Source organism: Mirounga leonina, unplaced genomic scaffold, assembly GCF_011800145.1.
Source record: "Mirounga leonina isolate KUSES-001 unplaced genomic scaffold, KU_Mleo_1.0 Mir_91, whole genome shotgun sequence".
Classification (NCBI taxonomy): Eukaryota; Metazoa; Chordata; class Mammalia; order Carnivora; family Phocidae; genus Mirounga; species Mirounga leonina.
Window position 1 is genome coordinate 907135 of NW_023270839.1, and position 18713 is coordinate 925847.

The following is an 18713-nucleotide window of genomic DNA, read 5'->3' on the forward strand; positions in this document are numbered from 1 at the left end:
ATTTCTTGTATCAGAATATTTCTTAGGGTATGCAGTTTATTAAATACAACTATAACTGATATGTAAGTATTTAAGATAAATATTCTCCTTTATCAATGATATTTAAAGATGTTCTGATGTTGACTGGGTTGTTTAAGAATGACCCAATGAGGAACAGTGTATCCTATAGAGGGCATCAGTTTCCTTCTCCAAGTGAATGTCCTTTGTAGCATGGTTTCTTTAAATCAGACCCTGTTAAAAGGGTGCCCTCCTTGCGTTAAAACAGAACAATCATCCCAAAATATGTGGCTTTTTAATAAAATCACTTAACACACTGAATGACAAATTAGTTTGAACTTGTTTTATAAAGAGAGCCAAATTACCAGGTCTTAAAGCAGAATTATGTGGGTCATGCATGGTAGCATGTTAAAGTCAGACAGATGGCCTCTACTAGCACAAAATGATTTTGAAAAACTCATATAAAATCATTAGTGTAAAATTACAAATAAACATCATAAAGAATTTATAGTAAATTTTGCCTTAAAAAAACACCATTTTTCATCTAGACAGTAGTAATAGCTGTCTTTCAATTCCACACTTATTTCCAGAACTCACCCATCACTCATACTCTTCAATTCTCCATTTGAAACACAGATCATGTCATTAATCTCCAATGACTTCCTATCACACTTAAATTGCTATTTCTCTTGATCCCATAGTCTATCACTTTTTCCCCTCCTCATCATAAACACTATTAGTCTTCTTTTACATCCTTAAACACACCAACCTCGTTCCTTGTCCTAAGGCTTTTGCGCTTTTTAGTCCCTCTGACTGGAATGGTTGGCCCTGAGATTTTTACTAAGTGGTTCCATGTGATTCAGGTCTCAACCCAAACATCACATCAAAGGTGATTTCCCTAACTACTTAGAGTAGTCCTCTCAGCTGTTCTCTATCACCCTGTTTTTATGTCACCTAAATGACTGAAGTTATCTATTTTCTAATTTGGGTACTTTGTTTATTGTTACTACAATATCAGCTCCAAGAGAATAGAGAACTTGTCTTATTTACCACAGAACTTCCAGTGCCTAGCACAACGTACAGTGTCAAAAAACATGACTGAATAAGTCAATTACTTTAGCTAGAATTTTCCCAAACCATAAGCTCTAGTCTCTGACCTGGAGTATATTCATATAAATTTGTAGCAGGATAATGTTTGTAAAGTTTTATGAATAGGATGAAACTGAGTGCTTTCCACAGGTACAATAATCAGTTACTTTGGGTTACACAAATCAGGTTTGATGGAGGAGCTGAGCTTGGCATATTCCTGGTTTTACAGCTATGAGACCTGAGGTCAGAAAGTAAAATATAAGAATAAACTTTACTAATGAAAAAATACACAAACAAAAAAAATTAAAGTCAAAGGAAATCCAAAGAACAGCTTAAATCTTAAAGCCCATATAGGACTATTAACAACTGTCATAACTTCTTAGAATTTGTTTTTTACTTCTTGTCTATTTATTTGCATGTAGCACCTAGCACCCTGCCTGGCATACAGCAAGTACTCTAAAAATGTTTAATGGATCATAAAATCCTCAGTATATAATTACAATTTAACAGATATAAACTAGAACTTATATTTTGTTTTGAAACAGGAAATTTTAAAAAATTTTTATATTAGATTCATTCTTCACCTTGTAAGCAAAGTCTTTCTTTCCTACTGAAGGAAATTCTCAATATAGCTCTCTGTTACATTTCACCTGGTTATATACATTATCTCCACACGGGACAATGACCTCAGGTGTTTACAGATCTGAGCAACCTTTTCCCATTTTACAAAGATGCTACATATGGAAGGGAAATATCAGCAGAGTCATCTATAAACAGCACAATTATTCTATTTCTATTTCTGTAGGTACATGAAAATAGCAAATATCAATACTGAGATGTGGAACAAAAGAAATTATGCATGTTTAAATTCCATGCTGCACACTGTCCATTATCCATCTGTACTAACTCCTTCCTATTCTTATGACTTTTTAGATAATTAAAAAAGAAAAATGTTTAAGTCCCCTTTCCATAAATTTAAGGTGTTATCAACATCCTTGACAGGCAACAAGCATATTTAGCTTTTTTACATTCCTTTTTCAAATGTAACATATCACATGGAAAGCAGGGGTTAGTAATAATCATGTTCTAGCGTATGGTCAATCTGTCTTTGAAATTCAGCTCCACACCCAGAGAATAAGTGACAGTAGAATACTGAGGGGCTGCTTAAGTCAGGCTGATATGGGATAATCATGAACAAAGTAATGAGGTAAAAGAGCTGTAACAACAACATATAGAAAATACAATCTACTATTTTCAAAATCACAGTACAACAGGAGACAGAAGCTTTAATGGTGAAAGACTCATCTAAAACTAAAAGTTAATGGACATTTTAGATAGTACTATAGTAAAAGGGGTGTCTAAATCTGTATTATTGATGGTTAGACACAGGTCTACTGTTAACAGAGTAGTAAGTGTAGAGATAGTATTGAGGCAATATTGAGGCAACATAATAGAAATAACACACATTCTAACTTCTATTTACCGAATGTGTCACCTTGGCAAATCACTATTCTTTCTGGATTCTTAAGCTTCCTCATTTGTGAAAAATGAAGGTAATAATGTTGCCTTTGGTAATTGTATCTCATAATGTTATAGTGAGGCCTCAATGGGATAAGGAATATGAAATCATCTTAAAAAGTATAAAACCCTATATAAATAGAATACATAAATACTGTGGGGGGGAAAAGTTAAATTTACCTTTATATGCTCTAAAACAGCAGTGGCAACATTTGTATGGAGATCAATAAGTCTTTTTTTTTCAAGGAGTTCTGGCAAAGAACTACAAGTATCAAAAAATTGAAAATTAACCATTCAATTTTCTAAGAAAATGACACAGACCTTAATAAAACACACACCTGGGTGTTTCCTCTGAGGAAACTTAGAATAGTAAAAAAAAGTGACAAGATGACAAGTTAAACTGTCTATCAACTGAATTTAATCTCTAAGCTTTACCATACACAGGATTCACTACTTTAATATAGGTGAAATGCTTCTTGGTTTAAAGTGATCTGTCTCTTAAATATCATTATTTCACCATTTCACTTTCTGATTCCAAAATCTGGAGGTTTAGAATATAGTCAGATTAATGGAAATACAATTTTACCTATATATCTAAAACACATTTCCTCTCTTCTTGATGGCATTTCATAAGTATCAGAAAGAAATTGCACTTAACCTTTAGTTAATAAAATAATAGCAGCAATGATAAAATTAATAATAACTTGCATTATTTTATCACCAATACTATCTTCTCGGTAAAAATATCCCTATTATACAATTCTAACTAGTGAAAGAAGCAAATGATTTGTTATATGAAAAAGGGAATTTAAATCAGCTGGAACACATTAAAAACACAATTTAGTTTTTCCAAGGTCTATGCTATTACCTACTATTTCTTATTATAAAAATATTAGCCAAGTTTTTAATGTTCAAAATAAATCTTATCAACAGAAAGACTTAAAGAGCATATACTGCTTACTTACCTAACAGCTGATGTAAGCTTAGCAGTATTGTCAGAAAGCATACTTATGGCTCCTTCATCTTCCCCTTCTAGTCCCTGAGGAGGAAAAAAAGATCTCAGAAGCATAAAAATCAATATATTCCTAAGATCAGTGATAAACACTAAGATTTAAGTCACTCAGAGTAACAGTTCTTCTCCTCTAAGGAACAAACATATCCATTTTTGACAGTTACAGAAAAGTTCTGGTCACCACCAGTCTAATAAGTTGGATGATGAAGGACCAGCAAGTATTTTCAGATAAAGGAATAGGTACAGAGACTTGCCACAGGTCATGTAGTAATAAATAGTAGAGCTGAACTCTGGGATTAGGTCAAAGTGTAGTAGAATGAGCAGTACTGGAAAATATATCTCTAAAATGAAGCCACATTATATATTTTTTCAGACTGTAAGTTCAGATTATTCTTTTAAAACACTTTGCTCTTCTCATTCAGGTTTCTTTTTGACAAAGATCTTTTATGTAAGTTGAGAATACTCTTCTTATTAAAACAATGAATGGTTTCAAATTTTCATGAGAAAAAAAAAAGTTAATCTCTTTCTCTCTCCAGATGTCCTGCTTCCCTGTAATTCTAAGAAAGCAAAGGAAATCTTACCATAATGCTTTTAAGTCGTTTAACCTCATCTTCCTGTGTTCTGTAAGATTCTAGTTCTTGCTGAACTGACTCTGCAACTTCTGGGAATGGACTGAAACAGTATTGAATAAAAGGAACTATGAGTATGACATTAAAATGTTGATTTTGTGTGAATTCTGAAATATACTCAATGAGGATTTATTTTTATTTTAAATGTACCTATTTGAATTTGAATATATTTAACATATGATATAGCATAAATTTAGCATAAATATAACTATGTATCCTTGGATATCTATTTATATTATAAATACTATTTCTTTAAAATGCGTATCATAATTCTTATACACCTAAGCAAATTTAAATTTATTTCTATTATTTTCATTAACCATATCACATTTTTCTTCACATATACACTGTTAGAAAAAAAAAGTAAAATATTTAAGTGACTGAAAAACAAAGAAGAGAAGGTATGGTATATGAAACATCAATTAAATATTACCACCCAAATTAACACAGAGGGTCAGATGGTTCATATAATTACAAAGATGGCATTTAAAAAATATTTCATGCAAGTAATTGTGGAAAAAAAATTTTTAATTCTGTAAGCTTAATATCTTAGAACATTGCTAGTAAAAATAGAACATAGGTCACAGTTTTGTTGGTCTAAAGCCTGATGTCTTCTTCCAGGCAAGTGTGGCTTAGCAGTAATTTCCATAGACTTCGGACACAAGTGATCTGCAATCATTGAGAAGCTTTGATAGAAAAAATTTCACATGGCACTAATATTGAATAATTCTAAGTAAGTGTATGTTGACCATAAAAGGGTTCCTAATGTAAGTATTTTTCATTTACAGCTTTAGAGGAGGCCAGAAGCTTTTCTTCCTTTAAGAAAGAAAAGGTCATGTTTGAGCAGCAATGAAACAAAAACCCTTTGCCCTGACATTTGATAGCACTTCATTAATGATCAGCACATTTCATCCAGTAGACACTGAGAGAAATGACAGAAGACCCTGAGAGGATTTTGAAGACCACGGTCCAGTTTTATATGACAACCATAGGTGCTAACCTCAGCTTCAAGAGACTCTATGCTGGCAGAACATAGCACTGAGCATATTAAAATGTGCTGGTTGAACTAGATGATCCTGAAATCTCCAGTATTTTCAGATCTCAGAGCTAACAGACATCATTAACTGCTTACATTTATGGAGTGTTTACTGTATGCCAAACACAAAGTACGAAGAATGTGTCTCTATTCTCTCATATAATCTAACCACAATCTTGGTGAGGTACACTGTATTAATAATTAGGACCAGGGCCTTTTGGGATCTTCCAGGACTGGGCTTTATTCTTGCTTTTATCAATGACAACTGGATGACTCTGGGTAAGTTACTTCTTTATATTATTTCACTTCATCTTCATAAAAACCTTCTGAAATAGGGCAACAGGTAGAATTATCATACCTACGTTTTACTGATGTGGAAACTGAAGCTCAGAGAGATTTAAGTTACTTGTTTTACTCTATACTATCTGCCAGTGTCTTTGTGCCCTTATTGCTATTACTATATTTCTAGAATATCGTAGTATGACATTCAGAGGGAGAGTTATTCAGGGCTATTCTTACAAACAAAAAATTAAAGTTCTTACTATTCAACTGACTTCTTGGATTGTTCCTAAATATATAAAGAAAATATTCAAATCTTCCATAAATGAAAAAAAAAATTTTTAAAGATTTTATTTATTTATTTGACAGAGAGAGAGAGACAGCAAGAGAGGGAACACAAGCAGGGGGAGTGGGAGAGGGAGAAGCAGGCTTCCCGCAGAGCATGGAGGCTCTATCCCAGGACCCTGGGATCATGACCTGAGCCAAAGGCAGACGCTTAATGAATTAGTCACCCAGGCACCCCGAGATTTTTTTCTTAAGCTTTTTTCTACTAGAAAATATAAATCCTAAGATTAATTTTAAAATATCCTGCATCCTTTAGAAATAATGTAAATGTAATTTCTTGTCCCTTGCCACTATGGCAAAAAGCATAGACTATGGAATTCCAAAGAGAAGAAAATTATTTAAAATAAATTATAACAGTACCCAAATTGCCAGTCAGAAAGAGGAGGACAGGGACTTTTCTCTGCAGAGAAAATAAAATTCCTTGTTATAAGCAATGTGATTTTGCAATGTTAAAAAAATAAGTTAATAAATAAAAAGATAAAACACACAAAAAACCCAGCTGGTTGAATCAAGTCTTATCTTACTTCTGTTTAAACATAAATGAGGTCAAAAAGAACAGCCATATCAGGACTTGGTCACATATATAGGTACAGTAATACTTGAAATACTCAAAATAATAATAACATTTTATTTCATAAGTGTTGAGGAGCAGCATTCTTTTTCTCTCAGAAAAATGATTTTTTTTTTTTTTTTTTTTGTTTAGAATGATTTCTCTAGCCATAATGACCACTAGATAACTATTTTAACAATTACTGAGCCCATGAAATACCCTAAACTTTAAGGGACATAGCAATGGGATCTGTATATCTGCCTATAAGAAATCACACAACTAATTATTATTTCTAATGTGCTTTAAATAAACGTTTTTCAGGTTTAGGTATTCTCTTCTCCGCAGAGATCTAAAACTGTGTTTGTATGAAGACAAACATGGAACAAAGAGGGAAGATTACATTTCAATGTTTCTCTATCACAAAAACCTATTTTAATGAAAGGCAGAAATGGTCTTGCAGAAGGTCAGTGGGGACAACAACACAATTTAGAAAGACTACCTGTAAAATCTACAAAATCATATGGTATGAGCTTACTGAAAAGGGAAGAGGCCCCTGAAAAACAACAAGAAACAACCTAGGAACCGGGAAGAAATAGATATATTCCTATAGACTAATTATAGCTCCTACTCATTGTGTAGAAGAACGACCATGATCTTTTTGATTTTTTTCATCAAATTCATTAAGTCAGATGACATCTTCATTTCCTTATAAGGGGTGAATCTTTAACTTACTGATGTTTTTCTTACTTACCTTCCTTTATGTTTCTGCCAAAATTTATCAACTGGAGTTAAATCATAAGACTTCTTGTTTTTTCTCTTTGGTCTAGCACCAGCTGGAGAATTTTCTACTCCTAAAGATTCTTCCAAATTAACTCTGTTTAAGTGGAAATCCTAGGAAAAAGTAATCCTTTTTTAAGTAACAGTTCAAGAACTATAACATTTTCTACAACAAGGAAAATAACACAGATTCTTAATGCCTTTTCTAATAATTCTAAGGACAAAATTCACATCCGAAATTTAAAGATCTCCTTCCAATGTTTTGTTACACACAAATGTACCTGTAATATTTATGTATTTTAATTAAAGTAGTAGATGCAAATGATTAAAACTTCAAAAAATACATAAAAATCATGTTAAGGTTCTTGTGTATCCCTCTAGAAAAATATTTTTGCATATGCCAGCATACACATATCCTTTTATTTTATTTTTTTAAGATTTTATTTATTTGACAGAGAGAGAGACAGCGAGAGAGGGAACACAAGCAGGGGGAGTGGGAGAGGGAGAAGCAGGCTTCCCGCGGAGCAGGGAGCCCAATGCGGGGCTCGATCCCAGGACCCTGGGATCATGACCTGAGCCGAAGGCAGATGCTTAACGACTGGGCCACCCAGGCGCCCCCCACACATATCCTTTTAAAGAACTGCATTACATTATATGTTTTTTGTACCTTACTTTTCTCAAGTAATAATGTATTTTATTATTATTTTTTAAGATTTTATTTAATTATTTGCCAGAGAGAGAGAGAGAGAGAGAGAAAGCACAAGCAGGGGGAGCAGCAGGCAGAGGGAGAGGGAGAGGCAGACTCCCTGCTGAGCAGGGAGCTGGACCTGGGACTCGATCCCCGGACCCTGGGATCATGACCTGAGCCAAAGGCAGCCGCTTAACTGACTGAGCCACCCAGGTATCCCCTCATGTAATAATGTATTTTAGAGTTCTTTCTCTAACTGTATATGTACATCTACCTCATCTTTATCATTGTTATATAGTAGTCCAACATTTATTTAACCAGGCCTCTTGATGCTTACTTGCTTCCAGTAACAAACATAATCTTAAACATAATATTTATTTTTATTTTTTTAGAGGGAGAGAGAGAGAAAAAGAAACAGGGAGAGAGGGGGAAGGAGGCAAGGAGGGGACAGAGGGACAATCTTAGGCAGGCTCCATGCCCAGTGTGAAGCCCAATGCAGGGCTCGATCTCACAACCTGAGATCATGACCTGAGCCAAAATCAAGAGTAGGACACTTAACTGACTGAGCCACCCAAGTGTCCCTTAAATATAATTTTTAAACTCTTAGAGAGTCTTAACATTCTGATCTGTTGATCGATGGTTTGTATTTTTTAAAAATAATTATAACAGAAGCTACAATAATAATAGCACTCCCTTTTACATAAATTCTAAGAGCTAAGTTGGACCATTATATAGTTATAAACTTTTCTGCCCCACTCATGTGAGGCTTGATTTTTTTTGTCCTTTCTCAGAAAAATGAACACACAAAAACCAAAATAAAATTTTTTTTTTTTTTTTTTTTTTTATCTTTCCCCCTTCCTTTTTGCCTTAGACCTGGGGGGTTCCTTCATGTAATAACAGTGTTTTATGGTTCAACTCTACTCTGAAGAATAGTGAGCTAAAGACAAAATATGGCTATAGGGACGCCTGGGTGGCTCAGATGGCTAAGCGTCGGACTCTCAGTTTCCACTCAGGTCACGATCTCATGGTCCTGGGATCGAGCACAACGTCCGGCTGAGCTCAGCAGGGACTCTGCTCAAAGATTCTCTTCCTCTGCCTCTCTCCCCATTCGCACATGCTCTCTCTAAAATAAATAAATAAATCTTTAAAATAATAAATACACAAAGGAAACAGTCAACAAAACAAAGAGGCAACCCACAGAATGGGAGAAGATATTTGCAAATGACAGTACAGATAAAGGGCTGGTATCCAAAATCTATAAAGAACTTCTCAAACTCAACACCCAAAAAACAAATAATCAAATCAAAAAGTGGGCAGAAGATATGAAAAGACACTTCTCTTTAGAAGACATACAAACGGCTAACAGACACATGAAAAAATGTTCATCATCATTAGCCATCAGGGAAATTCAAATCAAAACCACATTGAGATACCACCTTACACCAGTTAGAATGGCAAAAATGGACAGGGCAAGAAACAACAAATGTTGGAGAAGTTGTGGAGAAAGGGGAACCCTCTTACACTGTTCGTGGGAATGCAAGTTGGTACAGCCACTTTGGAAAACTGTGTGGAGGGTCCTCAAAAATTTAAAAATAGAGCTATCCTATGACCCAGCAATTGCACTCCTGGGTGTTTACCCCAAAGACACAGATATAGTGAAAAGAAGGGCCATATGCACCCCAATGTTCATAGCAGCAACGTCCACAATAGCCAAACTGTGGAAAGAGCCGAGATGCCCTTCAACAGATGAATGGATAAAGAAGATGTGGTCCATATATACAATGGAATATTACTCAGCCATCAGAAAGGATGAATACCCAACTTCTACATCAACATGGATGGAACTGGAGGAGATTATGCTAAGTGAAATAAGTCAAGCAGAGAAAGTCAATTATCATATGGTGTCACTTATTTGTGGAACATAAGGAATAGCATGGAGGACATTAGGAGAAGGAAGGGAAAAATGGGGGGTGGTAACTGGAGGGAGAGATGGATGAACCATGAGAGACTATGGACTCCAAGAAACAAACAGGGTTTTAGAGGGGAGGGGGGAGGGGGGATTGGTTAGCCCGGTGATGGGTATTAAGGAGGGCACGTACTGCATGGAGCACTGGGTGTTATACGAAAACAATGGATCGTGGATCACCACATCAAAAACTAATGATGTATAGGAGGATGGGTTAGCCTGGTGATGGGTATTAAAGAGGGCACGTTCTGCATGGAGCACTGGGTGTTATGCACAAACAATGAATCATGGAACACTACATCAAAAACTAATGATGTAATGTATGGTGATTAACATAACAATAAAAACTAAAAAAAACTAATGATGTATTGTATGGTGACTAACATAACATAATAAAATTTAAAAAAATGATAAAAATTAAAAAAATAATAAATACAAAAATAATAAAGACAAAATATGGCTATCAATAAGTGAGTGAATGATGAACAAAAAATAAATTATGTGGAGAAATTATCTAGCATGGCTATATTACTATCATCTTAGTTCTAAGATATGTTCTTAATTAATAATTAAACTTCTAGGTTTTAGCAGATTAAATGTACTGAATACAATTTAATCTCCTCTTGATATAACTAGGTCAACAATACTGAGTCTAATACATTAGACCATACCCTGCAACTTTCTCAAACCCTTTATACAGTAATTTACTTCCTTGTTATTTTCCCCTATGGCACAAAAAACAAGAATGCAAAATATACAGATGTCCAGTTGCCATAGTTGATTAATAAGTCTATTGAAAAAGAGTATACAATGTTATATTTCAGCCTGCTAATACTATGTCTTTCCTATAGACTCTTCATATCCTCACAGGATAAATACATCAGTAACCTTACTTAATTCCTCTTACTTTCCCATCCCCAAACTGTTAAAAACAGTTTATATAACAAATCATCCAAATAGGAAGAAAACACAATAAATAGATATTAACAGCTAAATCTGAGAAGAACTCTTGCTTTAAAAATTAACAAAAGATACTGATAGTTAAATAGTTATGCCTTATTAACTAGAATTTTTTTTTTTTAAGATTTTATTTATTTATTTGACAGAGAGAGAGACAGCGAGAGAGAGAACACAAGCAGGGGGAGTGGGAGAGGGAGAAGCAGGCTCTCTGCTGAGCAGGGAGCCCGATGTGGGGCTCGATCCCAGGACCCTGTGATCATGACCTGAGCCGAAGGCAGACGCTTAACGACTGAGCCACCCAGGCGCCCCGTGTGCTCTTATTTTTCAACCAGTAATTTCGTTAACAAGTTACTTTATTTTGAATGAGCTGTATCATCACCATGGAAATAGTACTTTACTAGAAATTCTAGTTAAGGGGCACCTGGGTGGTTCAGTCAGCCCGCATCGGGCTCCCTGCTCAGCGGGGAGCCTGCTTCTCCCTATGCCTGCTGCTCCCCCTGCTTGTGCTCTCTTTCTCTGTCAAACAAATAAATAAAATCTTAAAAAAAAAAAAAAGAAGAAAAAGAAGAGCATATACTATTACTGAAGTACTGATGGAATACTTAAAAGGAAACATAAAATGATAAAGGAATAAAAAATGGTAAGAATTTTGAGAAATAACAATAGTGGCAAGAATACTTCCATTGTTTGCTTAACAGCCAGGCAAATAAGGAAAATTTTAGTCTTGAAAATTGGGAAATTAGAACATTCTGTGCTGAACTTAATCATGTTGAAGAAAGTGAACATTTATCCACAAATAAAAGACAACAGAATTAGTTTCAACATGATAGAGTCTAACCTGTTCCTACTGATATTCATACTTTGACTTAGAAGACTGGACAGTGGTGTCCCAAATCATGAGATAAAATAAATCCCATTGAGAAGAAAAACATGGATAAGTTTTCAGCAGTCTTAGTTTCCTTTTACAAGTTAAAGCAGACCAGTAAACCCAAACAGAGCTAATGTTAACAAAATTACACTTGGATGATAATAGGTGACACCCATTTATGCAGAGCTAAGATTTATATTCACATGAGGAAAAAAAGCATAAAAGTAACTTTTATTTTGGCAAACTGAGCCAAATCTAATCAAGTCTCTAGATCTATCAGTTTACAGAAATACTGGGGATAGAGAACCACATCAAATTGTGTACCACAAGAATACAATCAACCAAATGCAGAAATATAGGAAATTCTTTAGAAAACCAATCCAATTCCTTCCACCAAAAAAAAATGGCAACAAAAAAGGAGTGGAAAGAGAGGAATTGTTGTAAACTGACAAACTTAAAGATGTATCAACCAATGCAATGTATGGATACTGTTTGGATCCCTATTTGAACAAACCAACTGTAAAGATGTGTCTTTGAAACAACTAGGAAACACTGAATACAGAGATAGTAGCAGATATTACCAAAGAATAATTGTTAATTTTGTTAGGTATGATAATAAAATTATGGTACTTTTTTTTAGATATATTTTTGCATAGATCATACAATGTCTGGGATAAGAGGCATATTGCTGGGAAACTGAGTGATGCATGTGGGAAGTTCATTACAGTATTCTGTAACTTTGTGTGATTTTATATGAAATATTCCCTAATAAAAGTCTTAAAATTTTATTCGTAACAATGAAACAGAATTTAAAACATAACCCACAATTGTTTGCCCGTTGCCATAGTGACTGTGAAAGTATGTGTTGAGATGAGGCCTCATTAACCTTAACTTGGGAGTGACTATGATAGGTCAGAGGTCCTCCTTGCTCATCCACATGGGACAAGAAACAAGAAATACCGTGAACAAAAATAAGTATTTGTTATTTTAATCCACCAAAGTTCGAGGGTTCTTTTATACTGAACATATCCTAATTCAGATGCCAAGGTATTCTGTATAGATTTAGCAATGTCAGGAACTTTGATAAGCTTGTTCATTCTTATTAAAGCAGAATTCCTTATAACTCTAGGAATCATGGGCCAGAAGCCACCTGAGATATATTGCTGACAATATGCAAACATTTTCTACCAGTCTTCATGTAATAGTCTCAACTTACAAGTAACTTATTTAGTCTCTAAACTAGTAAAGAACTTGAGTTGTACTTACTTAGAAACATGCTGTCTAATACAGCTGATACTGTCAATGTGGCTACTGATCATCTGGAATGTGGCTAGTCTGAATTGAGATAGAAGTATAAAATATATACCAAATTTTTAAGACTTAATATATAAAAAGAGAATACAGAACAGTTTTAAATTGATGATGTGTCAAAATGCTAATAATTTAGACTTATAGGGTTATATAAAATACATTATTAGAATAAATTTCATCTGTTCCTTTTTATCTTTTTAATGTGGCTATGAGAAAATCCAAAATTACATCTGTAGCTCATACTTTATTTCTGTGAGACAACACTGATTTAGAAACCCTGCATTTTGCTCAATGGTGACAAGAAGGAAAAGAAAAATATGTACAGAAGACCAAAAAAAAAAAAAAAGGCAAAGAAAAATCTAACTTAGACTATTTCTAAGAATCATTTAACTGAAAAAGAAAATCTTTGTATAATGCTCCATCACAGACACAGACAAATGTCTCAAAATCTTATGTACTAAACAACTGGGATATAAGGAAAAAAAATAGTAGCAACCTAAAACAGATTAGTAAATAGCAAATAATACATACAGCAATGAATATGTAAACACACTAAAACAATACCATTTTTTAACAAATGAATGAAATCAAAGATGATTTCTTGGATTTCACATAGTCTACACACCTTTAGTAGGAAATTCCCAGGAACAACTTAGATTTAAGTAAAAGTTTACCTAAGATATGAAAAACCAAAGCCCAAGTAAAGAACAAGATACTAAGATGAAATAAAGCCCGTCCCTTTGCCTAATGGTAACTACTCATTACAGATGAACAATCAAATCCACCCCTCCCACAACCAAGGTATAATAAAAAGGAGTCATGACTTTCTATTATTTTTGCTTCTTATATCCCAGTAAAAGGAAAGGGGCACTGCAAAGTTTTTCACCAGAAGAGTGTATTTCCCATGTTAAATGACAAGAATCTTTCTGGCACACAGGAAAGTTGTATGAATTTTCAGTTGTTTCCACAGTCTGATATATGAATACTATCAGTGTTCGAGATTTTCAGGCAAAGGTATTTAATATAAAAAGCAAGCTCCAATTTCAGATTAACAGTTCCTATCTAGAACTTTTACTCCATCTTGTGGAGGTAAAGGGTATTAAGAATTTTAAAAACTCCAAAGAAACTTCAAAAGCAGAAGTTTTAACAAAAAAAAATGACATGAGAATAATTTATGATATCCCAGTTATGGTTGTTTCACATCTAGAAACTGCATTAAAATTAATTAACAGGAGCTACCATATGATCCAGTAATTGTGCTACAGGGTATCTACCCCAAAAATATGAAAACACTAATTCGAAAGGATATATGCATCCCTATGCTTACTGCAGCATTATTTACAGTAGTCAGATTATGAAAGCAGCCCAACTGTCCAATAGATGAATGGATATGGGCGCCTCGGTGGTTAGTCAGTTAAGCACCTGACTCTTGATTTCAGCTCAGGTCATGATCTCAGGGTCATAGGATTGAGCCTCGCAGTGGGCTCCCCTCTGAGCACCCTTTGCCCCTTCCCCCCTTTGCCCCTTCCCCTGCCTGCACATGCACATGCTCTCTCTCTGAAGTAAATAAATAAATCTTTAAAAAAAAATAGATGACTAAAGATGTTGTGTGTATATATATATAATGGAACATTATTCAGGCATAAAAAAGAATGAAATCTTGTCATTTGCAACAATATGGATAGATCTAGAGAGTATAATACTAAGCAAAATAAGTCAGTCAGAGAAAGACAAATACTATATGATTTCACCCATTCAAGAAACAAAACAAACGAACAAAAGGAAAAAAAGAGACAAACCAAAAGAGACTCTTAACTATAGAGAACAAAGAGACGGTTACCAGAGCTGAGGTGGGTGGGAGGATGGGTTAAATAGGTGAAGGGGATTAAAAGTACACTTATCTTGATAAGCACTGAGTAATATACAGAACTGTTGAATTACTATATTGTACACCTGAAACTATAACACTGCATGTTAACTCTACTGGAATTAAAATATTTTTTAAAATTGAAGAAATTTTTTTAAATTAAAAAATAAAATTAATGAGCAGGAATAAGTAAATATAAATTGTGTAGTTTATCTTTTTTTTTTTAAAGATTTTATTTATTTATTTGAGAGAGAGAGAGAGTGAGAGAGAGAGCGCAAGAGGGGGTAGGGTTAGAGGGAGAGGCAGACTCCCCATCGAGCAGGGAGCCCGATGTGGGACTCGATCCCGGTACTCTGGGATCATGACCTGAGTCAAAGGCAGTCGCTTAACCAACTGAGCCACCCAGGCGCCCAAATTGTGTAGTTTATCTTAACCAATCTCTTTAAAGAGACTATTTTCATAAGACCTAAATATTCTGATAATAATGCCGTGAAAAGACTGCCTAAAGGTAATATGGAATCTGAGAACCTAACCTAAGAAAGTTAGAGATGTGCATTGCTCTATTATTTATAAGAAAAACTAAAACCAACAATAACCCAAATGTCCACAGGAACCCACTAGTCTAACCTCCATGCATCAGGCATAACATCTGCTTGGTTCACCATGTATCCCAGAGACTAGCAGTGTCTGGTACAGAGTAGGCACTTAAAAAGTATTTGTTGAACTGAACTTTTGAAGACACACGGGTGCCAACTTTTAATTGGCTTACTTGTTTGTATGTATGTATGTATTTCTTGATTTATTCAAAAGATTTATTTATTTATTTGAAAGAGAGCATGAGGAGAGGGGCAGAGGGAGAAGGAGAGCAGCAAACTCTGTATTGAACACTGAGCCGGACGCGGGGCTTGACCTCACAACCCTGAGATCATGACCTGAGCCAAAACCAAGAGCTAGACACTTAACCCACTCAGTCACCCAGATGCCCCCGCCTTGTATTTCTAAAAGGATTATTTTAACTTCTAAGAATAGGAAAAAAAAATTAGTAAATTATATATCTCACAAAAATACAAGGATAATAAAAAAGGTAAGCACCTACAAATTAGCAAAAAGGTCGATCAAAAAAACTCATTTCATAGCCCTTGGTATTCTCATTTCACTCTGGAACAGTAAAAACCTCAAGGACCAGGATTAGCCTTGTCTGGTTTGGGGAAATCTCTGCCCTAAGTTATGTTTCCCAATTTTCTCTTCTAACAATACAGAATAAGAGCATATTCCTTCATGGTGCAATTACTTGTATATACATCTTGTCTCCTGTGCTCAAAGCATCAAATACTTTCATTAGAAAAGGAATTAAAAAGATTGAAGTATCTCAATGCTCTGCATAGCCTCCACATACAACCAAGAGTGAAGAGATGACTCCTGATCTGTACGACCCCTTGCTCCCACCCTAAAGTCAGGACCCCACCAACCAAATCTAATTTGAGATTATGAAAACTATCTCATCATGCCAATCTCTCTATGGCTCCCTATACCACCTCTTTCAGATTCCACTTCTCATCTTAACCAATTCCTAAAACCTTTCTGTCATTAACCTCTAGAACTCATACTCAGTCAATAGCAAAATCTCCTATTCTGAACATCTACTCTAAACTTCCACTGTACTTTCTCACTCTAATTGAACTCCAACTGGATGGACCCGAGACTGAGATACCTGCCTTCCTTGCTACTCCCAGACTCTTCACTTGTCTTCTTCTCTAAAACAACTCCAGCTTTGAAACTCCTGTCATCAGCCTATTAACAGCAATTCTCACTCAGAGGCAATTTTGCCCCTCTTCACAGCCTGGGTATATTTGGCAATGTGGGAAGACATTTTGGTTGTCACAACTGAGAAAGTGCTACTGGCACCTAGAGGGTAGAGGCCAGGGACGCTGCTAAACATTCCAAAATGCAAAAGACAACCCTCCACAACAAAAAAATTATCGGGCCCAAAATGTCAATGCCAAGGTTGAGAAATTCTGGCCTACAGTGATCCTGATCATTAATGCCTCCTACAGACCTGCATCAACTTTCCTCTTTCGATCATTCCCACTGATACACAAACATGCTGGAATGTTTCACATTTAAAAATCTTTTTTGACCTCACATTCCCTTCTAGCAATTACCACTTTTCTCAACTGTCCTATGCAGCAAAAACCCTTCTAAGTTGCTCTTACCAAAGTTAGTAATAACCTTCATGTTGCCACATGCACTGGTGACTCCTTAGTCCTCAACATTTGTCCAAGTTAATTCCTGCCTCCTCTCTGAAAACAGTTAATTCACTGGTTTTCAAAACAACACAGATCTACTTCTCATATCTCACTACTGGTTGCTTCTTTCTACATTATATTGTTGGTTCCTATTCATCACCCAGAATTCCAAATGTTGAAATGCCTCAGAGTTCAGTTCTTGGCCCTCTTCTCTATTTATATTCATCCCTTTGGTGGTCTCATTTTATCTCTTGGCTTTAAATACCATCTATAAATGGATTACTCTTAAATTATTTCTCTAGACCAGATGTTTCTCCTGAGCTCTAGACTCATACATCTATTTAATATCTACTTGAATATCTTAATAGGCATCTCACATTTAACATGTCTAATACTCAATATCTGATCTTTCCCTCAAAATTTCTCCTTCCATGTCTCTATCTCAATAAATGACATCTGTCCATTTGCGAAGGCCAATACTCTGGACTCATCTTTGACTCCTCTCTTGGATCTGCATCCAATTCATCAGCAAATCCTATGCTATGCATTCCATATATTATCACAACCCTCACCATTTCCATCCTGTTGTAAGCCATCATCATCTCTTGCTAAGATAATTCCAACAGCCTCCTACTGGTCTCTTGACTCTTCCTATGCCCTTTAAGGAGTCCATTTTCAGCACTGCAGCTAGAGTGGTACTCTTAAAATGTGTATCAGATGCCACTCCTTTACTCAAATGTGCATTGGCTCCCCATTTCCCTCAAACTGAAAGTCAATATCCTTATAATGGCCTATAATGTCTTATGCTATACTGCTTCCCATATCCTATTTAACTTTGCCTCCTGCTATTTTCCCCCTGCCTTACTTTGGCCACCTTGGCTGCCTTGCAATCCTTTAAACATATTAGGCATTTTTCTGCCTAGAAAGCTGTTCTCTTCCATGTAGCTATGTAATCCACTACCTTATTATTACCTCCTTTAGATCCTTCCTTAAATGCCTCTTTTTCAGTGAGGTCTTTCCTATTTTCAAGTTACAATCCTGTTCACCATTACCTGCTTTATTTTCCTCCAGAGTATTTTCCATCTTCTAAAATGTCATATATTTCATTTTAGTTCTTGCCTGTCCTATCATAATGTAAGTTCCAGGAAGACAAGAATATTTTCATTTGCTTTCTTTATTGCTAGAACCAGGATCTAAAATGTTTTGTCAGACAGCACACCCTCCAGTAGTGGCTGAATTCTTCTTCAGCCTCTTACCTGACTTCCTAAAACTAGCTTCCATGTTCCATTACTCAGGGTTTAATTCAGTAGTCTCTCTGATTCTTCTTGCCCTCTCAATTGACTCAGAGTTGCCTAGTATTTCATTGACACTCATCCTTACAATCTAAAATGACACAGGACTCTAGGATACAGAAGGGTACAGAACTGCCAATTTTCATCAATAACTCTGAGATCTGATTTATTTAATAAATATCTTATAGCTAGAATCTGGGCTTTAAGGAAATAAACCAAACAAAAAACCATCTATTATGTTTTTCATTTCCTTTCCATATGACATTTCAGTCACTCTTTGCAA

General features: G+C 35.2%; 1 protein-coding gene across 1 annotated transcript in view; it reads right to left on the reverse strand.

Moving 5' to 3' along the window:
* The window catches only part of SCFD1 (sec1 family domain containing 1), a 105244-nt gene that overhangs the window by 57199 nt on the left and 29332 nt on the right, over positions 1-18713 (reverse strand). The window contains exons 11-14 of the mRNA XM_034994378.1: positions 7207-7346; positions 4198-4288; positions 3570-3643; positions 2785-2866 (exon numbers count right to left, since the gene is read on the reverse strand). Coding sequence (XP_034850269.1) covers positions 2785-2866; positions 3570-3643; positions 4198-4288; positions 7207-7346 — 387 coding nt within the window. The remainder of the gene's footprint in view (positions 1-2784; positions 2867-3569; positions 3644-4197; positions 4289-7206; positions 7347-18713) is intronic.